The 12,452-nt window shown below is 39.5% G+C and overlaps 1 protein-coding gene across 3 annotated transcripts in view; it reads left to right on the top strand.

Moving 5' to 3' along the window:
• Positions 1-8,461, top strand: part of gabrd (gamma-aminobutyric acid type A receptor subunit delta) — a 26,956-nt gene extending 18,495 nt beyond the window's left edge. For 2 of the 3 annotated variants that reach the window (XM_046056283.1, XM_046056282.1), the window contains exons 5-10: positions 2,491-2,711; positions 3,208-3,290; positions 3,507-3,644; positions 4,122-4,277; positions 5,990-6,201; positions 7,432-8,461. In XM_046056283.1, coding sequence (XP_045912239.1) covers positions 2,491-2,711; positions 3,208-3,290; positions 3,507-3,644; positions 4,122-4,277; positions 5,990-6,201; positions 7,432-7,755 — 1,134 coding nt within the window. In that variant the 3' untranslated portion in view covers positions 7,756-8,461. Of the gene's footprint in view, positions 1-3; positions 139-2,490; positions 2,712-3,207; positions 3,291-3,506; positions 3,645-4,121; positions 4,278-5,989; positions 6,202-7,431 lie in introns of all 3 variants that reach the window. The other variant, XM_046056284.1, reaches the window with a different exon arrangement.
• The last annotated feature ends 3,991 nt before the right edge of the window (positions 8,462-12,452 follow it).

Below are 12,452 nucleotides of genomic sequence, written 5' to 3'. Positions count from 1 at the left end.
AAGGTGTGTGGGTGTGTTTGAATTGGGGAGGGGGCAGGTTTGCTTTCTTTTCTCACTTCTCCCCTTGCAGGTCCACCAGTGAATGTGGCCATGGCTATTGAAGTGGCCAGCATTGACCACATCTCTGAAGCTAACATGGTAAAGTACACAGCCACTTTCTCCTTCCTTCTACAGTGAGATTCTCCATCATCCCGCAATTTAGCTATTGCGGCAAAGATCAAAGATTTGCTATTTGCATAATCCTGATTTATCCCACTTGAGGGTTTGAAAGTACTCAGTGTGAACATGTGTGACACATTGGCTGAGTTGTTAGATAATGTGATGTTTTCACGGATTTTGTAAAGTAGGAACAAAATCTAATGAAAATATTCTCATTATGTATGTGGCCCTGATTCTTTTCCAAACAAATACATTTTTCCTTCTGTGTTGAACAGTTGAAAAACCACCTACAATAAGAATTCCAAAAAAGGCTTGTCCAAAGCTGAAAAACAAGGGTCACAAATAGTTTGGGCACAAATACACAGTAGAATTTTAATTCACACCAAACATGCTTCCATATTGGTGTCAAATACTATGAACTGGAACCGCTTTAGAAGTTACAACTTTTTGATATACAGTATGGTTTAAAATGTGTGTTTTTGTGCGATTAGGCGCCTCTTCTGTTTCAGAGTATAATTAACTGCTATCATAAATAAGGACAGGCATACCAATGTGATATCACGGAATGGTGTATAAATAGCACGCCACTTTTAACATTTCGGTGTGCCATGTCAGGTTTTTGTGTGTCATTTCACGCTGTTCAGTCCCTATAGACCTAAGCAAAACTAAGAAGGTTAACCCTAACTGCGCAGCAGAAGGGTTAAACCGGTCGACATGCATATATAATTAATGATGATTAGGTTAGCAGTAATGTACATCGGTGGGGATGTCAATGCTAGCATCGTTAGCTTGCTAAATAGCTAGCTACTTAAACTTTAACGTAGCTAACGTTGTCTAGCTAACGGTAGCATGGTAACTTACGTAACGTAACCATGAATGTAACGTAACGTAGTAGCTAACGCTAACGCTATGTAGCGAAAGTAGCTAACGTTACCACGATGTAGAATGGTAACTTAGGTAACGTAATGTAAATAAAAACAAAAAACTACTGTTGTGTAATTATTGTTTCACTTGGGAACCGAACACTGGTCTCCTGGTTTTAGGACCAACTGACTATCCAACAAATCGGCATGTTATTCATATGCCTTTTTATGATTACATTAGGCTACTTACGACCAAAAACTAGCAAGTCGCTTACTTTGCTTACACAGCTAAACATCAAGCAAGTGCCAAAATACATAGCAATATTACTCAGTAGTCCAACTGTGTACACAGAAACAATATCTGTTCGGCGTCTGCCTTGCAGGTATTTCTTTCACAAAGCTCTTGCCAACATCTGGAAGCCTCTTGCTTAGTGTCTCTCTTTTTCTCTACTTAGCATCCTACGTCAACGTCCTCTTTGGTCTCATCACCTCTGCTCTCCACCAGCAGCATTATGTAGCTTGAAACTTCAGTGGCAAGCTAGCCAACAAAGCTAGACAGCAGCCGATGCAAGAGCACTTACAGTAATATTATGGAGGTGTAAGTGTGTTATCTAGCATGTTTGCTAACATCAACTCAAGATTTATAGCAAGTCGCTAAACCTCTGTCTGTCAAACCTCTGGCTGATTTTGCTCAAGTCGACAACTTTGCTAACAGAGTCAAACATAAGCAAGCACAACAACACAAAACATAGCAAGTCAGCCAAAAAGTTATAAGTCTTTTATTCTTGCATCCTTTCAGCTCTTTTAGCTCATGCCATGAGTAAAAGCCAGTCTGATATTCTCTTTTTCTCATCCTCGCTTCCTCCAACATCTTCTTTGGTCTCTTTGCAGCCTAAGAATACCGAGCTAGCTTCTTCCAAAGAACTTATATTGTACTTTATATACTTTTCATGTCATGTTGGTGCCATAAAGCATTATGCTGTTGTCGTGAAAGGTTTCATGCACATGATTTCAATGTTAAATAGAGACAGAGATGCCATCAAAATTATTTTGAAGCTGTAAATCAAGATAAAATTACTTCATAATGTTGCTTTAAGCTGTGAAACAATATCAGAGTAAAATAACAAAAAAATATTAAAATAAAAGAAATACACAATTGGAAAAAAAATATGGTGAAGATTTTACACAGTTCAGATAATTAACTTTAAATCATGTATTTATGAGATCTCCTGTTGAGAACTAAAATAAACTGATTCCAATTTGTGCTCCCAAGTGATATCGTGACTTTCTGTGGGTCAAGCCCCAAAAACACTGAAGACATTATTTCTAATGGTTTCACAGGCAAAGCAGTATATTCCTCATAACTAAGCTGATTTTCATGTGTAATTGCGGACTTCAGTCTATCTGATATTGAACCACACAACCTATGTCTGTGTCTGTGTGTTTGCATGTGTGTTATTCCTGGCAGGAATACACCATGACCATATTCCTGCGGCAGAGCTGGCACGATGACCGCCTGTCCTACAATCACACCAATAAGACACTGGGGTTGGACAGTCGATTCGTGGACAAGCTATGGCTTCCCGACACCTTCATCGTCAATGCCAAATCTGCTTGGTTCCATGATGTCACCGTGGAGAACAAGTTGATCCGCCTGCAGCCCAATGGAGTCATTCTGTACAGCAGCCGGTATGAGAAAACTAATTGTTGTCTTCACTAATCAGACTCATACAGTCAGAAAACGCAGCTGGGTGTTGAACCGTTTCTTCGACATGACAAAGTTCTTACTAGTTTCAGATTTTCTATGATTTTTTAAACTCATGCCGCCAGAAACATCAGACATTTGAGGGCACAGACATCTGTTATTTGAAAATCCTACCATGAGAGTAAACAGTTTTCTCTGTGGTAACTTCATAAGCTTAAAAAATCTTTGATATGGTCTGACATGCTTGTACATAGCTGATGTAAAAAGATAGGGGAGATAGGGGAATATGGAAAGTTGAAGGTAAAGGTAAAGTGGATCGAGGTGAATAATCAAAAGCGCTAAATTGGGATTTACTGTCAGTATGTCTGCAGTCTATGTAGACACACACACGCACACACACACACACACACACACACACACACACACACCACTATGATGGTGTACATTGAGTTTTGATCAACTGGGCTGTTTTGTTCCCAGAATAACTTCGACAGTGGCGTGTGATATGGACCTGACCAAGTATCCCATGGATGAACAGGAGTGTATGCTGGACCTGGAAAGCTGTAAGTTGCGATTCACATAACATAATTTTCCTCCTTCACACATGCTAAGGAAATTGTGCTTTTTCGATTTCTCTAGATGTGTGTTCATGCCAAAGTAAAGTGACATCTAGGAAAAGTTGCAATGTTATAAGCTTCCTCCATTCCTCAGTGCTAAGATAAAAATGCGAGAAACCCTTACATGCAAGTTGGACTGATAAAATGTTTTTTTCATTCTAGATGGTTACTCCTCAGAGGACATTGTGTATCACTGGTCAGACAGTCAGAAACACATCCATGGCCTTGACAAACTGGAGCTCTCCCAGTTCACAATCACAGACTATCGGTTTGTAACTGAGATGATGAACTTCAAATCTGGTGAGCATCCATCTTGTTTTCGTCTGTTTTTTCTGTTAATGTTAGTGCCAGCACAGCCAGTTTAAAGATCCCTTGCATGGTCCTTAAGTGTTTTATGTATTATGTACTATTTTGAGTTTTTCGACTTGTTTTGCCTCTTGTGTTGGAAAACTCTGCACATTCTTTTTGAAGCAAGATTTTGTTTTTACTGTAGGCACTGCAGTGGTTATATTCTATGCATAGAAGGAATGGATGAAGTCAGGCTTGCTACCATCACACTACAGAGCCAGGCATGAGGTTTAGGAGATGATACGAGTTGCTGCTGGGAAAATGCAGTTTGAAATACTACTTTATGATTTACATCTTGAAGCTTTGTCACCAGGGGCACATGTGAGCAGACAGACACAATGTCTGTGAAGAACAATTGGATATTTTCTTTAGTATAATTAGCTTCTTCAGTAAAGCAATTAAACACGGTGTCTGCTTTCTGCTTCCCAGCGGGACGATTTCCAAGGCTCAGTCTTCGCTTCGAGCTGAGACGAAATCGAGGTGTCTATATCATCCAGTCATACATGCCATCGATATTACTGGTTGCCATGTCCTGGGTGTCCTTTTGGATCAGCCAATCAGCAGTCCCTGCTCGTGTATCCTTAGGTTGGTATTAGTTTGATGGAGTCTGTTTGTCTTCTAAAATTACATTCTAAAAGGGGAAACTTAAATCAAAGTTGGTGTTCATTCATCTGCAGAAAGGTTGAACCATGTTGCTAAAGCAGATATTGACCTTTCAGTAAAAAGACCACTAGACTAACAAATCTAAAGTCCTGAGTAGATGAATGAACTGAATCATACCAAACCATACAGACAATTTTGCTATTCTTAGGGCCTCACCAGTATTGGGGCTACAAATGTAAAGCTCTTCCTGGTGGTGCCACTAGTGGAAAGACCTGGGCAAAATGGTTTATTCTTTTGGTATTTTTAGTAAACAGTTGTAGTTTGGCAATTTGGCAGTTAGATAATAATAGATCTTGTGTAGAAAGTAGACATTTTGTCCCGAGGGTGCTGCTGGAGAAAGTATCATTAAATGTCCAAAATGGAAAAAGTTCATCCTCTGCAGAGCATGAAATCCTCAGTAAATGTTATGTCAATATGCCCTTTAGACACTGATATTTAATGTGTAGGAGTGGAAATCTGGGCTCTACGTCAGGCCAGATCTATTGAAATTTAGTGTCACCAAGGCTACTAGCAGAAAAAGCCATTAGCCAGCCAGCCAATTCATGGCTTCAGACGTTAATATTAACTTCTGCTAACAATTACAATAAATGTTTAATTAATACTGGGTTGCTAAAGACAACATATAGGCTATCATTTCACAGTCTGTGTGGTCTGGTTTACTAGAGTCTGCAGCCATGCTAGCTGCTCTGTGAAACTGTACTTAGGCACAGTGGTGCTTTCAGCAAACACCAGTATGCTAACATACAAACAATGAGAATGCCAAAATGCTGCTATTTAGCAGATATAAACTTTACCATTTTCAACCATCTTAGTCTAGCATGTTAGCATGCTACAAATTGTTAAAGGGCCTATAAGTAGTCTTCAGCCTTAATGCTCATTTTGATTTTTATTCCCAGATCCCATTTTTTTTGTTTGACAGTTCACATTATTGCTTAAATGTGGCCCATATCAGACTCCAGTGCGAACTGTCGGCGGCCTGAAAGTGAGCTGCATTCGCAGAAGAAGGGAGGGTTAGCAGGCGAGCTAATGTTATCTAACATGAGCAAACTAAAGCACAAAATCACAATATATTTCACACGCTTTGCAGTAATGTTAGTTTTCCTGTCCAGTTAAGATGTTTCAAAAGGTCTCTCCGTGATTCAAGCATTTTTGATGTTGACTGTATTTTCACTCCACAGATTTGATTCTGCTTTGGTCTGATGGGCTTCAGCACAAAAAAATTTGTTGTTGTTTTTTATTCTAGGCAAAAAAGTGATTCACTGATAAGTCAAAATGCAATATATAAACACTAAACACAGTACAACAAGTACAACTGATGCTGATGGGAATGGTAGTTTTGCAAGTCTTTAGTTATAAACCAAAGTATTTGACAAATTAACTTTTGGCGCTATATGAAAAGTCGATTCACAAACAATACTGAGAGACATGAATGTCTATACAAAATTTAATGGGTTTCCGTCCAACAGTTGTCAAGATATTTTCCTCAAAAGCACGAATGTCAGGAATCACTTAAGTCATTAGGGTTCATCCTCTGGGAATAATGAATATTTGCATATCCACATGGCCATGCTGCAATCATGGGTAAAAACCTACAGAACACTAATCTGTACTTTGTGCCTGTGTTCTTTCCACAGGGATCACAACTGTTCTCACCATGACCACACTAATGGTAAGCGCCCGCTCCTCCCTGCCTCGAGCGTCAGCCATCAAGGCGTTAGACGTCTACTTCTGGATCTGTTACGTGTTTGTGTTTGCGGCACTCATTGAGTACGCCTTCGCTCACTACAACGCTGACTACCGACTCAAAGAGAAGGCCAAAGTGAAGGCCAACAAGCTCAGCTCTGAGGTGAGGAAATCATTCCCATCATGTACTCTCATCAGTAGACAACAATGTAGAGCTTCAGGGGAGTGTTGTGAGTAATGAGCATGCCTTTCAAACACAGACCTGGGCCAGGCTTCAAACCCCAGTGTTGACAAGCATCCATCCCACTGACCTTCAGCAAGACAATGAATCTCTATAGAGCATAATTGGAAAATAGCAGACTCCCCTTCAGGGAGTAATAGCAGTTCTCATCATACTGTCTCTTTCCTTTGCTGTTGATATAAATTTTACTGAGGTGTACCTTCAGAATTTAACATATACACAATATTAAAACAATAAACACAATATCAAGCAAAAACTGGCTATATGCTGACAACACAAGAAAACTAAGGACATGAAAAGAGGGTTAAGGTCAGTAAAAATACAATGACTATAAAAACTTACCAATGTTGAAGCAACATCACAAGATATAATAAACCATAGTTTCCTTTATAATCAAGACTCTGCTTTGCTAGGAGTAGCTCTAAGCAGTTCTGGATTCATCATCAAAATTTCTAATGTTTTTTAAAAATATGCCAAATTTCCCAGGGCTGAATATTTTTATTGCAAAAACACAGAAAGTTGAAAATGCCATGTCTTTATATATATAAAAGCACAAATAAAAAGTACTCTCTGGTAAATTAAAATGAGTGAAAAGTGTGTCACTGGTATATAGTAAATTAATAATAAAGGAGTGGAGGATGTCATAATAGATCATTGTTAGAGATATATCACATGCCCTATTTAGCGTGTACGAGCTATTACCATCAGGTAGATGGTACAGGATGCCAACCAGGCACGCAGATCATTTGTGCCTACCAGTATTGCATTGTCTAACAAACATTGTCTAACATAACTTAACCTCTGGGTATGAGGATTCTGCACCTTATTATAATATGTAGAGCACTCTGGTGATGTTTTGTGCTGGTATCGTAGTTGTCTGTTTGTTTGCTGTATGGCACATGATACATTTTTGAAATGACTAATAAATAAATATCTAAGTATCTAGCACTGCCAAACATGCAATTTGTTTGAAATAATTGCCCATCTCTTTTTGTCTTTTAATATTTAGCAGAGTTCTCTGGGTGGCAGAGGGTCTAACTGTCACTGTTGCCTGATTTGTCAAATATTGTTGATGCTGACTGACTTAAAACTGCACTCTACAGTTAAGCCTCAGAAAATGCTTACATGCCTCTCTCTGTGTTTTCCCTACAGTCCATTGTAAAGAACGGCAAACAGGCAATGGTTCTGTTTTCACTGTCGGTCACCGGCATGAACCAGGGAGTGATGATTTCCAACCGGCAGGGGCGGACCCAGCGCTCCAGCAGCGAAATCCCCGGAGAGGGTGGAAGCCAGGAGGCCGAGCCAAGGAGGAGAAGGTCCAAGCAAGCGGAGGAGAGCAAGGAGGAAAAGAAATGCTGTTCCAAGTGCGTCTGCAAGCCCATTGATGCAGACACCATCGACATCTATGCCAGGGCTGTGTTCCCATTCACTTTTGCTGTGGTGAACGTGATTTACTGGGTGGCGTACACCATGTGAGGAGGAGGCAACAGTTCTATTTGAATGGCTACCATCCAGCGCTGTACATAAGAAACTGCTGGAGCTGTGCCACTTCAATGCTGGCAGACTGGTGCAGCTGACATATACACAGGCCTCAGTAAAAAAAACTTGAAAAAATGAAGTTATGGCCTATGAATATGGAAATATGGTTAATTAATGGAAGTAGTTATGAGTTTAAAAAGTGTTAACAGGACTTAATATATTTAAATACAAATACAGAAATGGATTTTATAACGGTGAAGGACTGTGTTGCCTGTTGGAGGTTCACATACACAGTGAACGCAGTTTAACCAACAATCTAGATTTCCTGTTAACACTGTTTCCTGTTATGAACTCAACTAAGGACACTACAACAAATGATCCTGCTTGAATACCTGCAGTACTGACGCAAATTACCATAGTTAGCTTAACTAACTCAAAGCCACAATCTGGAGTGAACCGCCTGTTATCTCAAAAAGCAAAAGCGCTTCCCAAACTAGAGGATAACAAGATGAGGTGTACTACTATTCTGCATGGCTGATAACTCTCTCGCCCTCTTCCCCTGCCATCCCCACCCCCTCTCTTCCTCTCTCTCCTTTGGTCCTCCACCCAGTTTTTTTCAATTCATTTTTTTGTTCAGGACACAGCCTGGATTGTCTTATCACCTTCTGCCAGTTTCCTCAAAATTAAAGGACTTCCTGCACTACCTGTGTGTGTGTGTGTGTCTCTCTCCTGTCTTCAAATGGTCACTTGAACCTAAAATCCAAATGGTTGTTGGTTGTGATTAAAAGAGTAAAAAGAAAATGCTGAAATCCCTTCTGACAGATGCTTTGTCACTGCAGGATCTCTTTAAAAAATTGACACAGGGAATATTATTTCAACAAAAAGGCTAAAAAAAGAGGCTTTAATTTGAGGGATTATGAATTATTGACTTACTGTGCTCTATTAATAATTTCAGACTCTTGACTGTCCTTTCTTTGAACTTGGGAATTGATTATAGGAATTATAGGGATAAGAGCACCACTGCTTCCCAGTCCAAGAATTAAATTTTTTCTGTGTTAGATTCAACAACACTGCATTGCCTTTATCATTGCATTATTATGTGTGTTGTTATTACCACAATCTAATTTCTTCTTCTTTAAGTTCATCCAAATATTGGTGGAAATTAAATCAGAAAATGTTGTATACTGCATCTAAAGCTCTAGAGGAAAGTTCACGGGGTCACCGAAACATTAGAATTCCTTCACTTAATATCCACAATAAACCTTATTGAGACCTGGTTAGCTCAGGATAGCTTGTCAGGGATCAAATTGATGGTCAAAGGAAAATCCTGACCTGAAAGTGGGATATATATATAGTGAACGCCAGGGACTCAGCACAGTATTAGGATTTATCCACTGTGGACAATGAATGTCCCAATGAGTGTCTGATCAACCTTAATAAGAGGTCCTTATTAAAAATGTTTGTGTTACTTATGTAAAACAATTAATATATGCAAATATATTGTTAAAAGATTTTTTTTTACTCTCAAATGTCAAAATTCCAGTATTGATCAGGGTTTAATCCATACACTGTAGTCAGGCATTGCTGACATTGGATAATTCAGCAAAATGCAGAAATAAGTTCAATGATAACTTTTTTGAATGTTTTTAAATTATTATTTTTTACGCAAAGATGGTTGGTTACTGTTGTATTGTTTTGTGTGATACACAAAGAGTTCACTACTTTGTGCACTGAAGTTAACTGCTATAGAATCATCCAATATAATTCTTGAAGATATTGGACTAAATATTCATACAGAAAATGAATAGAAATCTGGCCTGTTGCTGATATCTCTCTTCACTAAACTGTCGGACAGACAACCAGCCAAACGACTGACAGACAGAAAGTTAGTTCAGACTAGTTGTGAAGTGAATTTCTCCTTACTCAATTAATCATTATTTGTGTGAATTTGACTGTGTTTCAGTCTCAAGAAAAATGATGAAGTTCATGCTCAAATTCACATATTTTCAGCTCTCACTGACAATGTTGTTGTTTATGTCCAGTTACATCTTATCATTGACTTTATATTCAATCATGTTGTCTCTAAAACATACCTCTAATTCAGTCACACCTTAAGGCTGCTATAAGCACTATTTTTATATTAAAGGATCAAATGAGTATCATCAAAAGCGTCGCTCATAGTGACAAATCCATAGAGAAATATACCCCTGACACTGCTGTCCCTCTTTGCTCCATGGAGCTTAATACTGTAGCGCCTTTCAGCTCATTGTTTTGGTTTTACTGCCCACAAGGTTAGTTTGTGGTTCACTCTCGCTCCTGTCGTCAACCTTGTTACTAGACACAACAGGCAGCTGTAAAACACCAAAAACACTACACTACCTGCCAAGCACCAAAGGGCAGACAGACATTTAGTGACTAGCTAGTGAACATATGCCCTAGCTCCATTTAGCAGCAAAAGAGACAGATATCTTACGAACGAGCTGCATGGTGCGGAATAAAACAGAACTAAAAGCAGAGTGAATATTGCACTTTCATTTATCAGCTGTAGAGAAATACAGCTCCAAATACATGCTCATTGTTTTCTGCGTAAATTGCTCCATTGCTTACAGTTCGTTTCCACTGCCCCCAAGTGGCCAAATAATAATTCGGTAATGCAGGTTTATGGCCTCATTGGTAGAGAGGCAAAATTAACACCAAATATCTACCCATTGTTTAGAATTTACATAATGATCAAATATATTTAAACATCAGTCAACTGCCTTTGTTCCAATTTAACGGTTTAGTGGATTAACATTCCTGGACAGCATCAACCCACGCAGCATCCTCAATCCGATGCAATAGTTGTAATATACCCATACACTCATGTAGTAAATGCTCAGGGGGCCATCAGCATCTCCATTCCCTCTTGCTGCTCCATACTTTCGTGTGTGCGCAGGCCAGGGAACGAGGCTGTTATCAGGGCAAGCAGTGCAGAGGCAGAGCAGGCATGGGTGGGAGTAGGGCAGGGCTGGGTGCTCCCTGAACAGGGAGAGCGGCAGGCTGGCTTCTCCCAGAGAGATAACTTTGTTCTGGGCAATGAGAGATGACATCATGACGGATGGCGATGAAGATGTGGGCGCAGGGGGCAGGAAACGTTATCTCCTACAATGGCACCGAGGGGACGGAGACACTCGCACATACACATGTGGAGCGCACTATCATTCACTGATACTCTACTCCAGTTGAACAGTCCCCATTGAACACATATACACACAGGAACACAAACGCACACACACATACACATCTCTGACATGCCTGATCATCCAGTGGGTCTAGGTGGTGGCTGTCATTTAAAAGGCAAAGCCAGACAGCTACAGACTCGGTCACTGTGTGTCACTGTTCTTGTATTATCATTTGCTACTGCACAGCGTCTGAGAAAACGTTTGGGACATAAACTAAAGAAACTGATCTCAATCAATCTCAGCGAGGATTCCAGCTTTTACAGGAGGTTTGTACTGCATGGAACTGCACCCCGCATATTGCATGACTCCTGTTCAAGGCATATTACAGTAGTATTCACAATAACAGAACACAACACTCGGACCATTCTTGACACAGAAGATAACAGTTATTAAGCGACCGGAGTTGGATTAATGTCTAATTTAATTCAATGTCACAAACACTCATAGAAAACTTATTTGCATCAGCAGGTACATGATTAAGACTAAGGCTTTCATGTTGGACTGACTAGCTGTGACTAATAGATTAATTTATGGTAATATAGCTTTTACTAATGCTCTCAGACCCCTCAAATGCGCTGCCAGACCACTTACCATTTACAACTACAGACCAGATGGATTCTTGGGAAAAAAAAACACTTGTTGATGACTTACTAACTTTTGTTGTTGGCTTATTTGAAAGTGAGAGTCCTGTGAGTCTTTATTAGTGACTTACTGACATTTCAGCTCTATATTTAGTGAATGCTCTGTTGTGGGTTGCAAACCTGTCTCCCAGTAATTACGTTTATTACATTTTCAATAGTAAATATATTTTGAAGGAAACGTAATGCCGACCGGATTACCTTTTCCAGTGACATGATGAGTAAATGTTGTTAATTAATTTATGTATTTGGCAAAAAGGTTCATCCTGAATGTATCCGTGTTCACTGACAACGCATTTCATTTCTTTTCCTCCCAAAATATCCAGTCTCACAACAACATCTGCTACAGCATAATTAAACTTTTTTTCATTGTGGAAAGTCACTGGTGGTACTTGCTTATGGAAAGATTTTGGTCTGATTTATTACAGAAAATGTTTGCAGTGACTTGAAGCACATTGCGTGTTTATTAACAGTGAACAGAAACAATCTTTCCCTAACAGTAACACCAAAGGGGCTTTTAACCACAGATAGGACTCATGATGCAAACCATGGTCTCTCGTGCACTTCTGTACATAGAAGCTTATAAAGCCACCAATCATAAACCCTTCATATACGTTGACAGGGTAGAACCAAGCAGGAAACATGGGGAATGAGAGAGGGATATGACTTGCAAAAAAAGTCCCTAACCTTCTATATGGTATGCAACCTGGATGCCTCCAATTCGGCATCACTTTCAAGTCATCAAGTCATTGCAATAATCCACAGAGATCTAGAGATCAGATTTAAGCAAACCTCCTAGAGTCCTTTAATATAGCTGCAGACCAGTTTCTCTAAC

Source organism: Micropterus dolomieu, linkage group LG08, assembly GCF_021292245.1.
Source record: "Micropterus dolomieu isolate WLL.071019.BEF.003 ecotype Adirondacks linkage group LG08, ASM2129224v1, whole genome shotgun sequence".
NCBI classification, from domain to species: Eukaryota; Metazoa; Chordata; class Actinopteri; order Centrarchiformes; family Centrarchidae; genus Micropterus; species Micropterus dolomieu.
The sequence above is the reverse complement of the archived record's forward strand: the minus strand, read 5'-3'. Positions and strand labels throughout refer to the sequence as shown.